The 20291-nt window shown below is 41.1% G+C and overlaps 1 protein-coding gene across 1 annotated transcript in view; it reads right to left on the bottom strand.

Annotated features, from left to right (window-relative positions):
- Positions 1–31: 31 nt before the first annotated feature.
- sowah (ankyrin repeat domain family member sosondowah) overlaps positions 32–20291 on the bottom strand; it is a 147686-nt gene continuing 127426 nt past the window's right edge. Inside the window, exons 8-9 of the mRNA XM_077647018.1 lie at positions 19012–19081; positions 32–12457 (exon numbers count right to left, since the gene is read on the bottom strand). Of these exons, the coding sequence (XP_077503144.1) occupies positions 12445–12457; positions 19012–19081 (83 nt within the window). The 3' untranslated portion in view covers positions 32–12444. The remainder of the gene's footprint in view (positions 12458–19011; positions 19082–20291) is intronic.

The raw sequence follows: 20291 nt of genomic DNA, 5'->3' as shown, positions 1-20291 counted from the left end.
TTGTGACACTCAAAGTGAAAACATCATCACAAAAATGGAATGCATGTTTTTATTTTCAAACTTGACACGACTGTGGCATTTTCATTGTAGAGTCAAAATGTAAGAGAGTTAGGAAAGCAACAACCAGTCTTATATAATGCAAAAAAAGAAAAAGCAACCAGGTACTGACTGCAGCACTGATATCGAATTATATGCTGCTTTTAAAGAATTGTCTGCGTGGTCCAGTATTTAGGCAAAAAGATAAAAGAAAGGCCTAATGAAGGAATGTGTTCCGTACCCTTAGGACCAGCCTTCATGTGCTATCAACAAGAAATGAAACTCAAACAAGACAATTGAAACATGAACAGCGAAATAAACTCTTAGCCAGGGGAAGCTCAATACCAGCGGATGGTAATTTCACTTCAAAAGCGCGAAGACTTCTTCAGATGTGTGAATCGACCTCGCTTGTACTTGCTCTCCAGTAGCTAATATGTTGGTGTTTTTGGGTTGCCACATCGGTTTTCTTGTTTGAGTTTCATTCGTTGCTGACATACAAATATTCATACCTGAATGAGATCACTAAACACACAAAGAAAAGTACAGTACAAGGAGCATCGTAACAAGGAACATATACAACACATACAACGTTGCTTAGAAGTTGCTCACTGATGGCTTGTCAAGCTCACATTTATAAACGCCACCAAAGACACTAAGCCTGTAATGCCCAGACACTGCAAAAATAGAAAGGTTGATAAAAACTGGTTGCAAATATAGATGTTCATAAAATAAATTAAGGGCAAAACTCAATACTGCTCTACTATCTGCCAGTGCAATGTTATGACCATAGAAATTTCAGGCTGTTTTGGCATTAAGGTTAGCTAAAGCCATAGAAAAGGCTTTCATGCAGAAAGGGACCATCATGTAGTGACAGAATTCCTTCGTTGATACTTTGACCTTGCTTTGACAAATTTGTTGGAGAAGGCCGCTTTTTCAGGCATGTTAGCAATTCCTGTAGTTCTGCGAGCAAAAATGAAAATCTTATTCACATCTACACCCTGCATCACACGTGATACAAAGGCATTACAGGGTAAAATATGTAACAGCCTAAGAAAGTCCTACATCATGGGCTGCCATCAAGTGACAAGTTCTTTATAAATTCGGGCACTGACAAAGAGTAAACGTTGTCTCTATCTCTATGTATGTATGTGTGTGCATGCACGCACGCACGCACAAAAACACACTAAAATACTAAAATAAATTTCACCAACATAAGCGGACCCTCAAGGCTTCCTTGTCACAATAGAAATACCCCAAGGAAATAGTCGATGACACGACTGAATGCGCCCATGACCTAGACCACATGTCCGTCATGGGAGAGAAAACAGTGAAAGACAACAACAAAAACAAACCTAATCCTTACCTACTCCTCAACGGCTTCCAGGGTAAGCAATATACTAATCTGTCATTTATAATCAAACAGAGCAATGGTTGTCACTAATATTCAAGTAGCCGCCCGAGTAGTGTACCACACTGACAAGAACTTGAGAAACTTCCTTGTCAATGCCAAAACAAACAAGAACGCTAGCCAGGGTGGGTGTCATCCATGCCGAATACCCCACTGCAAAGCCTGTCCACACCTTTCAGGCACCAAACTTGCAAAATCCAGGCTCAATAGTTTTGTGTTTCGTATAATTGAAGACCTCAACTGTGAATCAAGCAATGTGATTTACAAACTGTGGGCAAAAGAATATTGGTCAAACCAAGACATTTCGCTTCCACTTTAACAACTACAAAGCCCATGTGTGATCCTTAATCCAGGCTCAATGGTTTTGTGTTTCGTATAATTGAAGACCTCAACTGTGAATCAAGCAATGTGATTTACAAACTGTGGGCAAAAGAATATTGGTCAAACCAAGACATTTCGCTTCCGCTTTAACAACTACAAAGCCCATGTGTGATCCTTACCCAACTTTCCCCTTTCCAAACACCTTCGTCTACTACTCCGCAGTTTCAAAAACGTCCATGTCACCCTTTTTCAGTCTAGGTTCCCTATCATCTATTACGGGGAACAAAATAAATCCTACTTCATTCACACGTTATGGCATGTTCTTCCATGGCATGAATGCTATCTTCCATGAGACTAGGAACCAATGTAGGAAATTTCACCCGTCATAGGTTTTGGAAAGCATTATAAATTAGAGTATGTCGGAAGTAGTCCTTAACAATTCAGCCACACCCTGAAATTACTGGGAAATCCAGCTGTTTATTTCCTGAGTACCTTCCTTTGTACAAACTCCAGCCAGCATCCACGTTCTATCCCATCAATGCACCTTTAATCCATCTATCAGCTAGTCCACTGGGACCACGTGGCTGCTGCGCGGGCCACAACCCTTCGCGTTTTCTGCACAAAACTTTTTGCATATTTCACATTCTTCTATTTTTTCTTCAACACCTTTCTAATTTTTCTTTTTTCTACATGTCCACTGTCATTTGTTATTTCACTACTTTTGCCGACATCAGCCAAACACCAATAATATAAGAGCGATTTAATCTTCATATGCGTGCAGGTCTAGAAACCTCACTTACTGTGCCAAGCCTGTTCTAATTATTGTGATGTTTTTATATTTGTCTAATGCCACATTTTCTTGCTAATTTGTAGTACTATTTTTTTGGTTTCTCTCTCGCATTTTTCTCCCAAGTTTCTTTTTAGCTTCTTATGCACTCCTATTTAGTTCAGGAGTTTGTTTTTATTCATCTTTTCCTGACGGGTGCTGCTTTTCTGCAGAGAGTGTGGTGCCCGACAATGGTTAAAATGGTACTAGCATCTTTATGGGAAGAGGAGCTCCAGGCTGTCTGGTGAGCAGCCTAACAGAAGAGCCAAATGAAGAAATAAAACAAAACTATGCAGATGGCACCGTCACAAGTAGCCATTGCAGCACCTAAGAAGTGCATGTCGGTCATTGTTGGCTGGAATGCATTTTCCGCAAGTGTCTCCAGACACCTGATACGGGCCACCCGGCAGTCTTGTGGAGGGGTGTGGCCTTCAAGCGCGCGCCGAGAACCGCGCTTAACTCTCCTTTCCTTTTTCTATTGGTCGTCCCATTCGGCCTTCTCACTGTACTGTTACCATTTCCACGTCCCTTGTTTCTATGCTGGTCTTATTCAGCCACGACTGCTGTGACAGCTGTTGTGTGGTCTGCTATACAGTCCCTTGCCCTCATTCTCAAGTTTATTGTGAGGGCGGGGCTTATACTTCCTTGTTTGCTCTGTGTCCTTATATTAAAGAGTTATAGCATAGTACGATCTGCGATCCGCTACTGTCATCCGCTTCCATGAGGTCCCAGATGGTGCCAGGCACCAGCAAGCTGGGCGTATGCCTGCAGCGTCGCGACCAATCGGTACGTGCGCACTGGCAGCACACGAAAGCAGATCATGCTATGCTGTAACTTCCTATTGATGGAACTGAATCATTGTAAACCTTCCCTGGTGAAGGGAATAGCATTCCCGGAACTGCTGGCGAAACAAACCTTAAAAACGTACAGCAGCATTTGATACAACATTCTACTTATTCTAGCAAACTGGGCCCACTGGAAGCTCCCTGAATACCACATATTGTATATATGTATACATAGTAACCTCATAATTATTTCCATTTTTGCCAAATATTGGGGGTGAGATGATGTAATCTCATAGGCTGCAGTAGTTGTTGGCAGTGCTTGACATGCTTTGATATAACAAGACCACTAAGGCATTATAAAACATTAAAGGGTGGCAGTTAGAAGTTCCTTAAAAGAAAAAGTTATTCCAGTACATCTTCAGATCAATGTGGTAAAAAACTGGATAGGTGACAGCCAATCTTCTACAGCCTTCAGGTGCCTTTCTGCAGTCTTTTGACCTGACAATGCTTTTCATATCCTTCAGCGTTCCTTTGATATCTGCCGACTCACTTTTAATGCCTTCAGCCATGCATTCAATACCGTTCAACTTGCTTTCAATAGCCTTTGGCATGCTTTCAACATCCTTGAAATTTCCTTTTTACACCCCTGCAACAACCATCACATTTTTTTGCTTTGAACTATGCCTGCATGCCTTCAACCACATTCGCTTGCTGCTCTTACCCTTTCTCTTTGTCTCCCCACCTTACTTGTTATAACAGTCAAAAAAGGAATTCTGTCCATGCATGATGTTCTTTAGCATATGTGTTTCTAGGGCTTTTGCTTTTCTCAGAATTTTGGAGGCCATTTATCAATGCTTACTTGACAAGCTGCAAGTTGACAAGTTGAAAGCAACCACCTGTACAAACTTTGTCTAGTATGTGTTCCTAGATTTCTGTCCTGTTCACATTGTAATCTTATTCACGCACAATGGACCAACAACCTGTGAAAGAGCACTCCTGAGATCACTGATGCTAATGAATAAGCCAAGCAACATGACATTGTAACTTTACTGCCAAAGTGCACTCCCAGCTAGCTGAGTTACCTGGACAAAAGGGTTCCCTTAAAATTGTGCATCAACAAAAATCTGACAACTGGAACAAAAAGAAACGACTTCAAGTCCCTTAAATGCATTTCTCTGATCATATAGCACAAAAAATACAAAAAAGCTAAGCTGACCAAACTGCTTTCACCTAAGTTTCAAGCATCAGTCACATTAAGAGCTGGGAATTTTGAATTGAGACAATTATGCATACAGGGAAAGGTTTGGCAAAGGCATCAAATTTTTTTGTGATGAATATACAAAGTTCTTTAATTTGTTAACACAAGAACTTACAAAAAATTATATGCCCAATTGGTGGCGTCCATTCCGTTTCAATAAAAACTGCAATAGCTGTTTTTGCTGTGACTCAGTACAAATTTTTCACAGTAGAATGCAAAATAAATTTTTCATGCAAACCATTGGTCTAGTCCTTGCATTTTTTCCAATGTCAGCATTCATAATTTTTGCCTGATTGCAGCATATCTAATGGCTGAATAATAATAATCGTTATTAGTAGCCTTAGTAGCCTGTTTCTCGAATAAACGCGCAGTTGCGAGTAAGCGCTTGTGTTGTTTGGTCTCCCTTGTCTGTTGTCCTAAGTGCGCTTTATATAATTTTTGAAAATGAAAAACCAACTAGCTCAGATGTCAATTCTGCTTAAGACAACAAAGATTGCTGATGTCATCATGCTAATGCAGTAGTCTAAAAATGTGGCAGAACTTGCATTTCCAGACATTTTTAACACGACTGTACATAATGACTCCTGCCTCGACTTACGTATTTAAGACAGTCTCCTGATGCTATTTCAATGCTCTAAGAAGATATTCTCAATAATCACAAAAGGCAAAATATACACAAGTACATTTCTTGCATTTATGCAATATTAGTATTGTGGATGGGGTCCATAAAAGACACAATGAACTACACATCAGACAGACTGGCAATTGGCAATAAAGAAAGAATGTGTTAGGCATAATGGGCATAATGAGTGTCACCTTTAGATTGTCCCGGTACGGTTCTATTAAGAGGGCAGCCCCTCTTTCTTCAATGCACAGATGCTTTTCAAGAACATCAGAACATATCTGGGTTTACTGCACGCACCCATTACTATGAAGAAAGATAAGTAGTGCCTAGCTTGAAAATATAACGTTACAAAGATAAAAGTCAAACAGGGTTGAAAAATTTCAAATAATGCAATGCCTTTTAACGACATGGAAAAAGTTGAACAGTGACATATCAAAGTTGGTCACACAGCATTGTACTGTTTTCCCAAACAAAATTTCCAGCATTGCACAGTCACAATGGGAAAGCAGGGCAAAAACGAGATCTTATGAAAAAAAAAGGGGGCATCTGCAAACAGTCTAACTTTTGACACGACCAAACTCTCTGGAAGTGGAAGTTGTCTATTCCAAACTGTGTGTACTTATTCCAGAAAAAATTTTGATGTTGCTAGTTAAATGGGACAATGCTTGCATCAGACAGGACAACTTTTAGGGTTGTTTGCAAGTTTTTCACAATGTTCAACTTGATTAAAATCCCACAATTAGCTACATGCTGAAAATGTCACAATTATGGGAGAGCTTGCTAATTTAAAACTTGCAGTAAATGTGATTGTGCCCCTGTCACACCTACTGCTCCATTTAGAGAGCCACAGTGAAGCAAATTTGCAAACGTTAAGTGCCATGTTTTTGACCAATCTTCATTTTCACAAACAAACTTCTCACAGCTCCGGCAGAGAGTAGGAAGGAAACATACCAGAAATCTAAACACAAGACACCAAATCTTGGAAAGTTTACAGCATAACAAAAACATAAAAATTGTCGGTCATGCCCATTTTCATGCTGCAAACTTTATTATTCACAAATGACCTCAGGTATTCTGTTTAACAATTCTGCAAACTTTAGCCAAGGAAATGCCAGGAGGATGTACTCGAAAGTAAACCAAGGATACCGCTTGCTGCATATTATATATTACCCAAGATTGTTTCTTTTGCAGTGCACTTCAAGGATATGTCAATAAAATAAATGCTACTAAAAGCCATATGTCACTTTGCAGAAATTTATGCCGTTGGCACAAATACAGCAGTTCCTGGTTCTGGTAGTTTACTAAATCATAAGCAAAGACTGCCTGTGTATAATATAATTCTCCAAACATCAAAATGCATGCAGATAAGTTACAACTTGCAAATAAAGTTCAATGATTGAGATAGAAGCTATGCAAGATGACTTTAAAGAGTCAAGTAAAAAAAGAAGAGAGAAGAAGAAGCTACTAAGTGCAGTTGTGACAACACGTCTGGAATGCCAGTCATTCAGGTAAAAAAAAACTCTGAGGCACAAAACGTCTCAGTAACCTTGTAAGAAATAGCAAGCGCACATTATGAACACCTCGGACATGGTTGTGGAAGCATCAATATAAAATAACAATTGTGAGCAGGCCCGCTTTGTATAGCTGTGCATGTGCAGAGGCACCTTTTGACTGCTTATGCGATAAAATATTCATGAAATCAAGTTCATAAAATATTGCAGTCGACTGCCATCAAGTAAATTTTATGCCCATGTTTCTCGTAGGCACGGGCTAGTAGAGTTCAAGCAAATATCAATGCAATGTATCAGTCATTCTGAAACATGTAAGTAAATAATGGCACAATTTTAATTCCTTCTCTATTTACTCAAAATGAAGTAAAGACCGACATCTAATGAGCTGGCCATTTAGTGATTTGACACGCTGCTTATTAAGTAAGCCGCATGACTGTAGCTACAAAATGAGCTCTAGAAGAGGATGACAAACGTGTTGTAACTAACCAAAGTATAAGTGTAAGTACAAGTCCACAGTGCGTCATCAGCAAGAAATGGTGCACAATCCGTCTTGTAAACATGCGAAGCAATCTCCACAAATATGGCATGGACAAGCGAGAACTTGTTTCTGTGGAAAGAAACTAAAGAATATGTGCCACATGGCGTACAGAAAATAAAAGGGACACTAGAACATCTCTCCTTTAGATACTTAAAGAGTGCTTCAGTATAAGACCCATTCCATAAATGACACCCTCCTTAACGGGTGAACACAGCTGAACAGTAAAAGAACAAAATGACTGACATGTGCACCAATAGTGCTTAGCATCAATTATAATTAAAAGATTTAATTAACTGCCTAACAATGTGGAAACCTAAAGGAGAAGTACCCCTGACATAATACAAATAATTTGGATGCCTTGGCTCAGAGAATTAATTTTATGCTCCACAGCAGAGTACAGTGACGTCACAGTTTTACAAACAATACTTCAATGCGAGCACCTTCAAATGATTCTGACGGCATGAATAACAGCCTGCTACTTGGTGTGCATTTCTTGTGCCCCCTGCCGACAGGCATGCAACACAGGATGACTAACACGAACCTAGCACCATTTACTTGCTTAACAAGCAATTAAAAATGTGGCTACTTTTCTTCATACAATTTTTTTTCTTTCACTAAGCCAAGGCGTATTAGCATTTCTTAACTTTAAGATGGACATGAACAAGCAACTATTAAAACTATATATAAAAAAGTAATCACTGCATGGTTCCAACTTGTGGCACCCTTATACTATCTTCGTGGAGAACTTAATACAGCACACAACAAAACATAACGAAGGTGCTTGCAGTGAGTAGGAGGAGGAAGTTATCAGTGCTCCCTACTGACAATTAGAAAGTAGTAGCAAGTGCTCTGGTAATTTTTGGTAGAGAGCGAACATACTCGTTGCATGTCCTAGGAAGCATAGTACTATCATAAACCTCACAAAAGTAGAAAAAAAATGCAGAAAAATAAATCTGTAAACTGTAAATTTAAAATTCCAGCGACTTACATGCCATCAACAATCATAAACTCTTATGAAATATAGAACACGCCATATAGACTCTTTAAGCACAAAACCTTACCTAGACATTTCAAGCACAACCTAACCACCAGCCAAGGAGGCTCTATTAGGTAGTTATACAAAAAAAAAGAAAACATAATCACACGTGCTCGTAAAAGCAAGCACAGTGCAGTTATAAACTCTACATGCATTCTAACAGGGGATATTAGGATTTCTCATATATAAACAATGACTCATGCAACGTCAAATGGTCATTAAAAAAAAAGTGCTAAAATACTATCGCAAATACAGTGCTCTAAGGTTTCCCACAACAATGCTGCAGTCTGTCACAGTAGAGTTCTGTCATAAAGCCCTATGATACAGTTAGCAACCAAATAAAACTCCAAACAATATGCAAGGTGCTCCAGCAAAGACATTAAGCAAAAGTTAAAAATGGGGTTTTAGAGGTAAAGAAAAGCATCCCCAGCCCTTCTGTCTATTTTCAGAATGGAGTTACAGTGAAAGCTAAAATGTGTCCCCAGCACTCCATTCCAAAACTTCTACAACCATACAGTAGGTGTATGTAGGAGATTTAAAGGGGCTATGCAATAAATTAATTGAGATCACGTAAAGCAGACGAGAGATAGGCATTCGATCACTCGTCACCCCAGTGCAAGAATTTTTGAACTAGCATCAACAACAGCGAAGATATAGACGATTAGAAATTACGCTCCTCCTCTCCCCCCTCAACTCATACACGAGGAGCACAAAAAAAAAAAAACAGCTCTAGGACTGGGCCCTGCTCATGAATACGTCATCCGCTGACGTTCCTTTTGCAACTTCCGGTTGTCGCTCCAAGCCCCCCAGCAGCAGCGTCGGCGGCGTGGCGGCATCTCTCCGGTCTCTTCGCCTTCCTGGATTGCGGCGCGCATCAGTTTTCTTTGCTTGTTATCTGTGGTAATTAGCAGTAATAAACCCGGACCTCGAGGTGCGACTGCTCGCTTTTACGGCCACGATGGGCATCGAGCCCTATGTGTGTGCACGAAGAGCCGTGTGAGTGGCTCCGGAACTCCTGACCGAAGGAGGCGGCAGAGGAAAATTGATACCATATGCGCGAAGGCAATGCCCTGGCTCGCGCTTGCCCGAGAGGGTCGTGCAGCGGCACAAGCAGACGATTTTCACGGCTACCGGAAGTGTGCCCGTGACATCGTGGCTGACGTGGCTCCATCGAATGAGAGCGTGTGGTGGCCTGGAGATGTCATGGATAGTGTGACATCTTTCTTCCACGATTTTAGTTCCAAAATCGGTCACTACAAGCACACCAATCGGCCCGCGAATTTTAAAAAACACGGTTTTTAAAAGTTCATAATAAATTGCCGGCTCAGTTCTGAAGACCCATACTTGGTGTGAATGGTTCTTAGCATCATTTCTAAGCATTGAAAACATTTACAAGTGACTTTTTATTCGTTGCATAGTCCCTTTAAGCTTCCATAGGTCCCCATCAACAATTATTATTGTGGTAAGAGATGGTTTCTTTGGGAGTGCAGCTTACATGGTGGTAAATGGGCAAGCTATGTCAGAGGCAGATTTAAAGGGGGGCAGGGTTGCTGTTAACAGGGTAACATCAGGGTTTGACGTTGAAAAGTTCTTACATGAGTACCAGCTGGACTGTGTTTTTTGAGGGGATAACAGGGCATATCGGAGATCCTGTTGTATGGGATGCAGTCAAGTGGGTGCTTAGACTTTTTCTTCTGTGCTTTTGCACTCGTCACGCTTGTTTTGTATAATAACGGCTCCAGCAGTGGCTGCAATGTCAAGGCAGAAGTGCAAAATGCATGCATGTCATATCATTGCCCTAAGAGCAGTTAAGAAAAGTACCCATAAGTGACATGGTAGCAGATTCCATCATTTTGCCACCTGGCATTAGCTATGGTTCCTGCTGACTGCTGATACTGCATTGATGTGCAGCATTAGCATGTTTCACAAAAAAAGTATCATCTGTAGAAGCACGTACAATGTTTACTACAATGGCGCAGGCTGGAGCTATTGGTGCTGACTACTCACCATTGAACCCGTCTTCTTACCTCAAAAAGCCCACTTTTATATAGTGCTTTTAAATGTCTTTGCTGAAATTTTAAGTACATTTACGGTACGCAGATTCTGCCATAAGCTTGCTGCAGAACTATAGGTTTTGATGTTGCAGCCAAAGGTTCAGTTCTGAAACACATGCTGCACAGTCGCAAGGGACCTTTTGTCAATAAGCTCATAACTGGTGCTCCCAAATACAATGAAATATAAACTCTGACTAATGGGAGGTATTCACAGCAGTCGAGTAAATCACACAATCTACCATAGCTTAGCTAGCTTGCAGGATCCTCTGCTGAAGAGTCCCTCGTTAAAAATGATACCTAAGAAGTTATTAAAAAGCTTGCAAGATAAGTACAAATGAAGATTCCATTCAAAAGCAAGCAAAAATAATAATGCCTCCATAAGAGCGCTATACCTAATTAAGAACACCACAACAAGTGTCTCCAAGAGTTGCCATACCTAAAATGGTCATGGGCACAGGCCAAAAAAAAAAAAAAACACGGTCAAAGTGAAATTATTAGCAGACTCAGTATACATTTTTCTGTGCCTGACATAAATGAAAAGTTATTATTTTTGCTATGAACTAATAAGCGGCTGCCAGGTGCACAAAATGGTGCACAAGAGCAAATGACAGATATGCATCATGTTTCTGAGTAAAATTTAAATTGCTGAAAAACATCTATGCACACTGACACAATAACACTGAAAGCATCAGGTGTAAAAGATCTATGCACAGGTGCATGCTGTAATTTATGCTTTTTTCATATACGATATAAAAATAAAAGCACTAGTAATGCCACATCACTACAAAAAACGAAAAAAAAAGCAGGAAGAATAAATGAAACAAAAAATTGCAGGACTGTTAAAGTCACCTCGGCACACAGAATAGTGTTACGCATCTACACCTTGGACGAGGCACCTTATCTATACGATACATGATAGGAGGGAATAATAACTAGCACTGCACACTGTGACAGCAAATGCGCATGCCCCTCGAAACAGTGCTGCACATGGTTCAGAACAGTCCCAAGGCTATCATTTGAGCTTGTCTTCAACAGAACGAACCGCAGCCGTTGTCCTCCCTTACAACATCCCACTCCAGGAGTCGTCAGTTTTTGACCCATGAAACTCATCCTCCATATGCAACTTCACTATTTTTTAGTGCATGGAGCTATGAACAAATAGCTTTATTTTAAATTAATATGTTCGTACAGAAAAGAAAATGTACATAAAGAAAAATAAAGGGGGTGCTACACAATCACTGAAAATCAAAATTATCAAGCACCTGATTTTGTGTTTTAAGGGCAGAAGTTGCTTGAGATAAAATGTAGCTCAAGCTCTTCAAAAGCTGATGCTGAAAATTTTTGGTAGTTTTTAAGGTTATTTTTGCTTGCTGTTGATCCTAGTGATTTTGAAATTTAACAGGAGGGGGCACACCTCAGCACAGAAGACATTTCAAGTTCTAAAAACCATATTCCTATACATGAACCTGCCACACAAAACCCCCTCTTTTTTTAACATATGACTGCAGCCTCCTCATACCACTAAGCACAACCTGTTTGACAAGTAGCAGGCAAAATGAGCTGACATCAAGTACAGAAGACTAAAAAAATTACAATGAATAAACATTGCCATCTGTCACCAGCACTTAACACAAAATGCTAATTTCAGAGATGATGCAAGAAGGCGGCCATTGATCAAAATGACTTTAAGAGCATTATACAGTGCAAGGGAAGCAGGCAGCTACCAGCAACCAGCAGCTGCTGCTCAGCCATGGCTACTGGAAGATGGACTTGATTCGGGGCCTTGCAGATGCCCGGAGTCCAACGTGAGGCCTGGTAGCTCGACGAAAGGTCTGACTAAGAAAGGACTGGCTGCGTGAGATCCCTTTGGCCGGGGCTGCTATGGCCTGAGGACCCATGTCAGAGGACAGAGCAAGCTCAGGTGGCAGAGGCGGGTGCTTACGTTGGGGGACGCTCCTAGGGCCCGATAGCCCTGTTGATTTGACTGGTTGCGGGATCCCGCCCTTGTGGTATTGGCTTGGCTTGCGTCCACTGTGGTCACGGACATTAGCATCTGCTCCTGCATTTTTCATTGTGAAATTAAGGAACTGTAAACTTTCACTACCCTGTAAAATGGATATCTCAATGACAAGCAGCAAGTATTGATCTCAGTTATTTAATTAGTGAGATTCCACGAAATACCAAACCACAATAACAACTCACACAGTGGTGATCTGAGCAATAGTGACTGCAAGATGGAGAGAGTTGGGAAAGTTGGTAATGGTTCATTACTAAAAATAAAAATATTAGTGCAATGCTGACAGTACTACTAGTTTTCCTATGAGAGATTTACAACACTTAAATAGTAGCTTTATTTTCTATTTAAACAGAATAAATGGCACAAATCCTATGGCTCAGAACCTGCTAAAACCAGTTTAGGTGACATTTACTAAACTGAAAGAAAGAAAAGTCAAGTGGCTAATGAAACCGAAGTTTCAAGTTACGCATTCAATCTTCTAAAATAAGGTAATTCCAGGAAAAGAAAGCATTCCAACTATGCAATAAATCATCCTAACATGGCTCCTATCACATTTACATCTCACGGCGCTGAAAAGATTATTGATTCATTAAAACTCACGTCATCTGCAGGTACTAATGGCATCAACACAAAGGTCTTGAAGAACACTAAACATGTAACTAGCAAAATTCTAGCAAACGTTTTTCAGCACTCTCTATCAACTGGCATGGTCCCTCAAGTCTGGAAAGTGGGCAAGATCATTCCAGTCCCCAAGAAAGGCCCAGGTAACACATATTGTCCCTTCTCTCTCACAAGCGTATGTTCAAAAATCATGGAACATGTTATTTACTCTCATGTCATAAACTTAGCACCCATCAGGTTTTTTTCACCCTAATCAGCACAGTTTTCACTAAGGCCCATCCTGTGACACACAACTGGCACTGTTTCTAAACGACATTAGTTCCAACTTAAATGTTCCCGTTGATGCACATTTTTTAGATTTCGAAAGCTTTTAATGTTCCCCACAAGGGACTCTTACAAAAACTTAGGACATTAAGCCTAAACACTTCTGTATTTTATTGAATCAAAGATTTTCTGACTGACCACTTCCAGTTTGTTTATGCTAACGATTATTCTTCCAGTTTCGCCCCGGTCATCTTCGGTCAAGATGCCGTACTAGACCCTTTCCTTTTTCTCGTATATATTAACGACCTACCCAACTGTGTCTCTTATAATGTCTATCTTTTCGCCGACGACTGCGTTATTAACCGTCCCATATATAACCCTACTGAAAATTTAGCTATTCAGAACGATCTTGCAAAAGTCGGGGAATGGTGTCAAAATTGGCCATGACTCTCAATGTTAAAAAAAAAAAGCTCTAATTGCCCTCCACAGACGTCAATATTATCCTTCCCATAACTACTTACTGAATGGGTCTGCGACCTCTTAAGACTCCTCTTTAAAATATTTAGGCATTGACATTTGCAGTGATCGCAAATGGTTTTCTCACATTACAAATATTACAAACGACGCTAACTGCACTCATGGCTTCCTTTGACAGAACCCAACTCATGTGCCTTCTGACATAAAACTAGCATACGTAACCCTTGTGAGGCCCAAACTGGAGTACATATGCGCATTATGGGGCCCGCATCACCATAATCTAACAGCTACCATTGAATCGATTCAAAACCGTGCTGCCAGATTTATCTTTCCTGCGTTACAAGCTCCAGTACTCCAGCGTTACAAGCGTCACTAAGCACATTGAAAAATATCTAGGCTGCTTGTTTCACAAATTCGATCATGCCTTATCGCCTAGCACTACAGCCATGCCAGTTCATCAGACCTCCAGCCCATCACCCACACCGCAGCCGCTTATCCGCCATATCTGCAGAAGTCATCCTTCACTCTAACCCCAGCCACTTCAAAACTGCCATCAAACGACTTTTCTGTTAATTCATGTCTAGCCCACCTCATGTAAAACCTCACCCCATGGGGTCTTTGAGGTATTGGAAAAAAATAAAGTTTAGGCCTAACACTTCACACACAACTTAACGAGGCTGAATTTGATAACTGATACTTAGGGTACAGCGTTCGGCTTAAACTGAAACAAAAATAAACACACAAAAAATATGCTGTGCTGCTTTTTACGAATTCAGCTGCAATAATAAAAAAAAAGACAGCAGAGAATTTAATTCCTCGAGTCATTCCGAGTGCAATTTTACCATTTCTATGCATCTGATGAGGGAATGAAAAAAGGTGCTCGTTATGACATATATGATGGATGCCAACAGTCACCGAAACCAAGGAGCATAGGGGATGACTGTTTTTTATTTGTGGTTTTTCATCAATAACAGATAAATAAAAACAGAAGAAAAAATTGGCAGTGGCTTAGCTCGGATATGCCACGATATACGTAGCGAGAGGTATGTTTCCCTGGCTGAGCTTGTTTTTCGGAAACTCGACTGGTGTGATCAGTCACACGAGAGGCCTTCACATTTTCTTCTGTTGGTTCCCGTTGACTGACGCCTTCCATAGCCTCCATCTCGGCGGCTATGCGCCGTCTATTACACTTGGCAGTCTGGCATCTCCGTTTGGCAAGGCGTTCCTCTCTCTGTTCAGGCGTCTCCGCTGCTCTCTTCGCCTTCTGGCACTTATTCTCTCTTTGTTGCGTAGCCAAGTGCCAGGAGACAACATCAGGATCGAAAGAGTTAATCTTCTCTTGTCTATACTGCTGTTTAGCAGTGACTAGACCCTCCTCTGCATGCATGTGAAACGTTGTGATACAGCTGCCCATTACATCTCCGCCTTTTACACGCAATGCTGCGCATGCGAGGCGCGGTTCGGGTGATAGAGTGGGTCGCAGCGAGGCGGCGATGAAGAATGCGGCACACCTGTGGGGTGTCTCTGGTTACCATGGTATCGGCGCATGCACACAACTGCTCATCCGCATGACGTCACGCTCGGCTCCGACGGTGGAGCGGGCGCGCGGGTGGGGCAACGGCGAAGCGCACGCCGCACTTTACTCCTCTCCGGTTGCCACGATAATGGCGCATGCGCACAACTGGCCTCTCCCATGCACCGTGAAATACTCGACTGGTAGCCCAGTGTAGCTTTGGCTACAAAACAACCACATGCTGCCGGTAAGATACGAACCCACGACCTACGAATTTCGCGTCCGGTGCCCTACCAACTAAACTATGGCGACATCTGTCTAATCTTTCGGGGTTATATACGTGTAGTGTAACTGAACCTTGAGGGTGTCCACCAGCGCCACCTTCGTCCATAGCGGTGAACATAGTAAATCCTATGAGTGCCACGTAGGAACGTGGTCGAATGGTGAGGGCGGAAGCTGCGTGAGAAACCTTTTATGCTACCTATGGCATCAAGACTGCAAAATTCGAGGTCCCCGTTAAACTATTTAACTGGCAAGGGAATGGAAAGAAGTGCTCGTTGTGACATACATGACGGAAGCCAACGGTCACCGAAACCAAAGAGCATAGGGGATTTCTTTCTTTTTGGCGAGGGCGGGGGTTTGATCAAACCACAGGCTGACGGTGGGATCCGAACCCATGCCCATGACATCGGAATTTCGCGTCTGGTGCTCTACCAACTGAGCTGCAGTGACAGCTGTGTAATGGCACTGGTGAACACTCTCAAGGTGCCATTGCACTACACATATATACCCCTGAAAACAGAAGAGTAGACTGCTGTGGCTGTAGCTCAGTTGGTAGAGCACCAGACGCAAAATTCGGAGGTCGTGGGTTCTGATCCCACTGGCGGCACGTGGTTGTTTTTTGTTCTGCTTTTATTGTTATTAATCTACCACTGATGAAAAAACCACAAATTAAAAAAAAAAAGAGACAGCCCCTATGCTCCTTGATTTCAGTGACTGTTGGCTTCTGTGATGCATTTGCATGCATGTGACACAGACACAGCTTGTGCCTTATAAAGGGTTAAATATTTCGTAATTGTCTGAGCTATTCAACAAGAAATTAAAATGACGCAAGCTGATCGCATTAGCACAGTCAATTAATACTGCAAATTTTGGTTTTTCCTGTTTCACTTCTATTCCTGTTTGTTTCATAGACGATTCCTGTTCATATATTTCATACTGTTCTTGTATTGTAAACCTAATTTTTTTTTCTATAATTTTTATTGTTCTTATTCATCACGTGTATTTTGCAATTACATTACACAGTTATTCAAAACAATGGTTATATTACTGAATACTAGTTAAATGCCCTTTATTACAAGCATTTTGTTAGCAAATTTTTATTAACACTTTTTCTTGCTGCCCTGGTTAAAAACATTTTGTGCAAATTCTGTACCAGAGGTCTCGTGACAGTTTCTTCAGCTTGGGATCCCCTCCTGTATTAACATACAGATAAACACCAATAAACATCCTTACATGCACCATCAAAAATTTTCCAATTAATACTTTTCAGCAAATTTTGTGTAAAGAACTAAAGGAAGCCATAAATAAAACCCTTCTATAAGCGAGCTTGGTAAAAAAAAAAGTTGCACTTTTCCCAAGTGCTTCAACTATGAGATAGCTGATTGGTTTGGTTTGAGGGGTTTAACGTTCCAAAGCTACTCGAGCTATGAGGGATGCCATAGTAGAGGGCTCCAGATAATTTCGACCACCTGGGGTTCTTTAACATGCATATGAGATAGCTGAGCAGCAGACAGTGGAATGCTTGTACCCACTGGATGGCCCACTACATGGCATCGGAATTTGAACCAACCAGTAATTTCACCACAGAAAGCATATGCTCCTCAGCCACAACTGTGATCAATAAGCTATTGATCATATGTATTATACAAGATGGACACAAGCTGAATTAATTACCAAATCATTGCATGACAATTCAGTTTGAAAGTAGAGGCTGTGTCTGTCCCAATAGTTTTTATCAAGAAAGGGTGAACAGAAGGTTGGGGACACTTGTACCCATTAGAAAAACTGGCTGCTCCCAGGTGGAGCCAAAAGTTGAACTTGGTGCTTCTCAAGTATAAGGTGAATGCGCTACTTGGTGCCACTGCAATGAGTTGACGGTACTATATGAGCTGAAACTAAGACAAGGAAATGGACTTCAACAGAACATGCAATGCATAAACAACTGGAAGTCAGGGCTGAAGAGGGGAGCCAAAGGGCAAGGAAAAGACAGAAAGGAACAGCACGGACACAACACACTGAAGATGAATGACACTGTTCCTTTCTCTTATGTCAAACCAACTAGCCCGCAACAGCACCCTTGTGGCAAGGAAAACAGAAAACATAGTTGAAGGAGGCAGTAAATCAGGTGGAGTGATGACATCAAAAAATTTGCTGGAGTTTACTGGCAGAGGTCTTTGTCCTGCAGGGACTTAGTTTATGATGACAGCAATTATATCAAAGAAAAAAAAAGATGACAGAGGTATTTCACTTTCCACTGAACCCTATGCTGACAAGTTCAGAGAACATGAACCAATCAACTCTCCTAATATAGAGAAGGGGTGTGGGTATTGCTCCATTACACAGCCTATATTTGTGCCAGTGACAAGAAGATTTTCCAAAAGATAAATAGAAGGCCTGCAATCTCTTGACGAAGAAACGTTAATAAATAGTTTGTTTTTCCTTAGAATTCTAGAGCAGGACAAATCTGATATTGCCATATTCCTCTCCTGTCCACCACAGCAAGCGCAAGTGACAAAGTGGACAGAAGTTCACTGAAGGAATGTCTGCAGAAAATATATGGTGAACAAAAGGAATTACAAACACAAGAACAGCAGCACCCAGGCCTTTATGAATATATAATTGGCAATGCCAAAAGATTTGTGTCAGTTCAGAAGGCTCAAACAGACATAAAATATGATCTATTTCAATTATAAATAGATTGAAGCAACTGAGTGTTCGTTGATCCTGGAGGTTTTTCCTCACACTTGATTTTTTAATTCATATTTGAGGCCTTAGCACAACAGCAAATGGATAAAAATATTTTCCACCAACCAAGCTTTGAATCTGCAACTGCTTACAGCTCTGAACCCAAGCTTACAATGTTTATTATATGCACATGAACAACAGCTTGACAAATGCTGTGCCTACTTAAGATGATGTTGCAAGAAGTGAACCCAGCTGATAAATCATCACTCCATTTTGAGTCATGTATATAAAACTAAGTCACTGTTTCATAACCTTCTGCATAATAAGACGTCCTCGCTCGTGTACATATTACTCTAGGCTGCACAAACAGCAAAATGTTGCTGCCACTGTAGTAAATCTACTATTCAATATCCATGTGAGCAGTCAGGTAGCCACACTGATTGGTGACCACAGCTCACACAGTGCAGCGCAGAAGAGCAGCTAAACATTTGCTAATCATTTTTCAACTCTTCCATACCTTTTGTCTAACTCTACAAAGTAAGAAACTGAAACTTTCTGCCCAGCGTAATCTTAATGCAAACGTAGGCAATTACACACTAACATGCATCATATATCAGAATGCCCTTTACTGCATACCGATTGCAATATTACGCAAAGAAAAAAACTAGCAATAAAGCAAAGCAGCAATTACGAAACTGTCAGTAGCAGCATGAACAATCCCCTGCATAAAAGCAAACATCATAAATTTTCTTACCATAAGCCCGAAGTAACTCGGCTATGTGGTACTGGTTGAACATGTACGCCAGATGCAAAGGTGTGTAGCCCTAAACAGGATAGAAAAATAAAAGAAAAAAGCCAAGAATTTATTAGGTTAAAGGAAGTTGTAATATGGTCAAAAGACCCATAAATGTCTTATACACTACATCATAACTACAGCTCACTAGCGTGCGCAGGCATTTTACACGGTTTTTGCATTCGTCCCCTCAAAATATTTCAGTACAGAGGAACCACAGTGATACTAGGAATCAAAATACGCCCTTTTCACTGTCATACTGCAACTACTTAAGAATGCAAAAAATGAGTTGGGTGCGATCATTAACAAAAACAACAATATAACGTAGTCTACGGTATTGTCATGGCAAATAATAAAAATCAAGTGATTTCTCAGTCAACGAACACACTAGCGCAACCATTTCGCAACATCACACAATCAGAACTACTCAGTACTTCAATTCATCCCAACTCAATGCATGCTGGTGCACAAAGATTTGATAACGATTGCAAAGCATGAAGACATGTTAACCAAGCTCTGAAAAGACTAGAAAAATTAGCAGCAACAAATGAACCAAGGTCATATCACAAAGAATATGCACTTTAAAATGCATGAAACCAATAACTCCTACGCATGCTTTCCACAGCCAGAATCTCCATAGCGAAATGGAACTTCAATGCACCTTGCATTCCCAAATAAGTTCAGCACATTATTTCAAAACCCTCCCAGACTTTGCACACTCCTTCTGAGTGAAGGAGTGAGTGACACCTGCACAGCATAAACCCTTGGCACAGAACTCCTTGGCCAACTCCTTGGCCCATATGGCCAAGGAGTTCTAAGGTTCACAGCTAGGCATCAGGGATACTCTACTTCTAAGCTAAACTTGCAGCCCGGAAAGTTTTATCCACACCAGTGGGCCTGCCAGCTCAGCAGAGAGCTCTCTTACGCCGCAGCGCTTCAATGAGCAGTTAAGCAGTTTACGTCTGCTTGGTCACAAGTTCCTGGCAGGGAACAGTGCCAGAAAAATAAGCCCCCCTTCACAGTCCCGAGATAAACAAATTAAACAGTTTGAAAAAGCAGACTTGCAGATCCTACATCTGTAAACAAGCTAGTTGATGCAGCGCATTTTCACGTGCAAGTTTTAGGTGGGAAACAATTTACTGCAGCCACTGTCTAACACATTCACTGTGGCAGCAATTTCTGGAGTCCTAATCCCTGTGTGGCATGATGCACCAGTGAGCCACAGGCGCAACCAGCTCCTC

Source organism: Amblyomma americanum, chromosome 1, assembly GCF_052857255.1.
Source record: "Amblyomma americanum isolate KBUSLIRL-KWMA chromosome 1, ASM5285725v1, whole genome shotgun sequence".
NCBI classification, from domain to species: Eukaryota; Metazoa; Arthropoda; class Arachnida; order Ixodida; family Ixodidae; genus Amblyomma; species Amblyomma americanum.
This window is presented reverse-complemented; position numbering and strand designations above follow the sequence as displayed.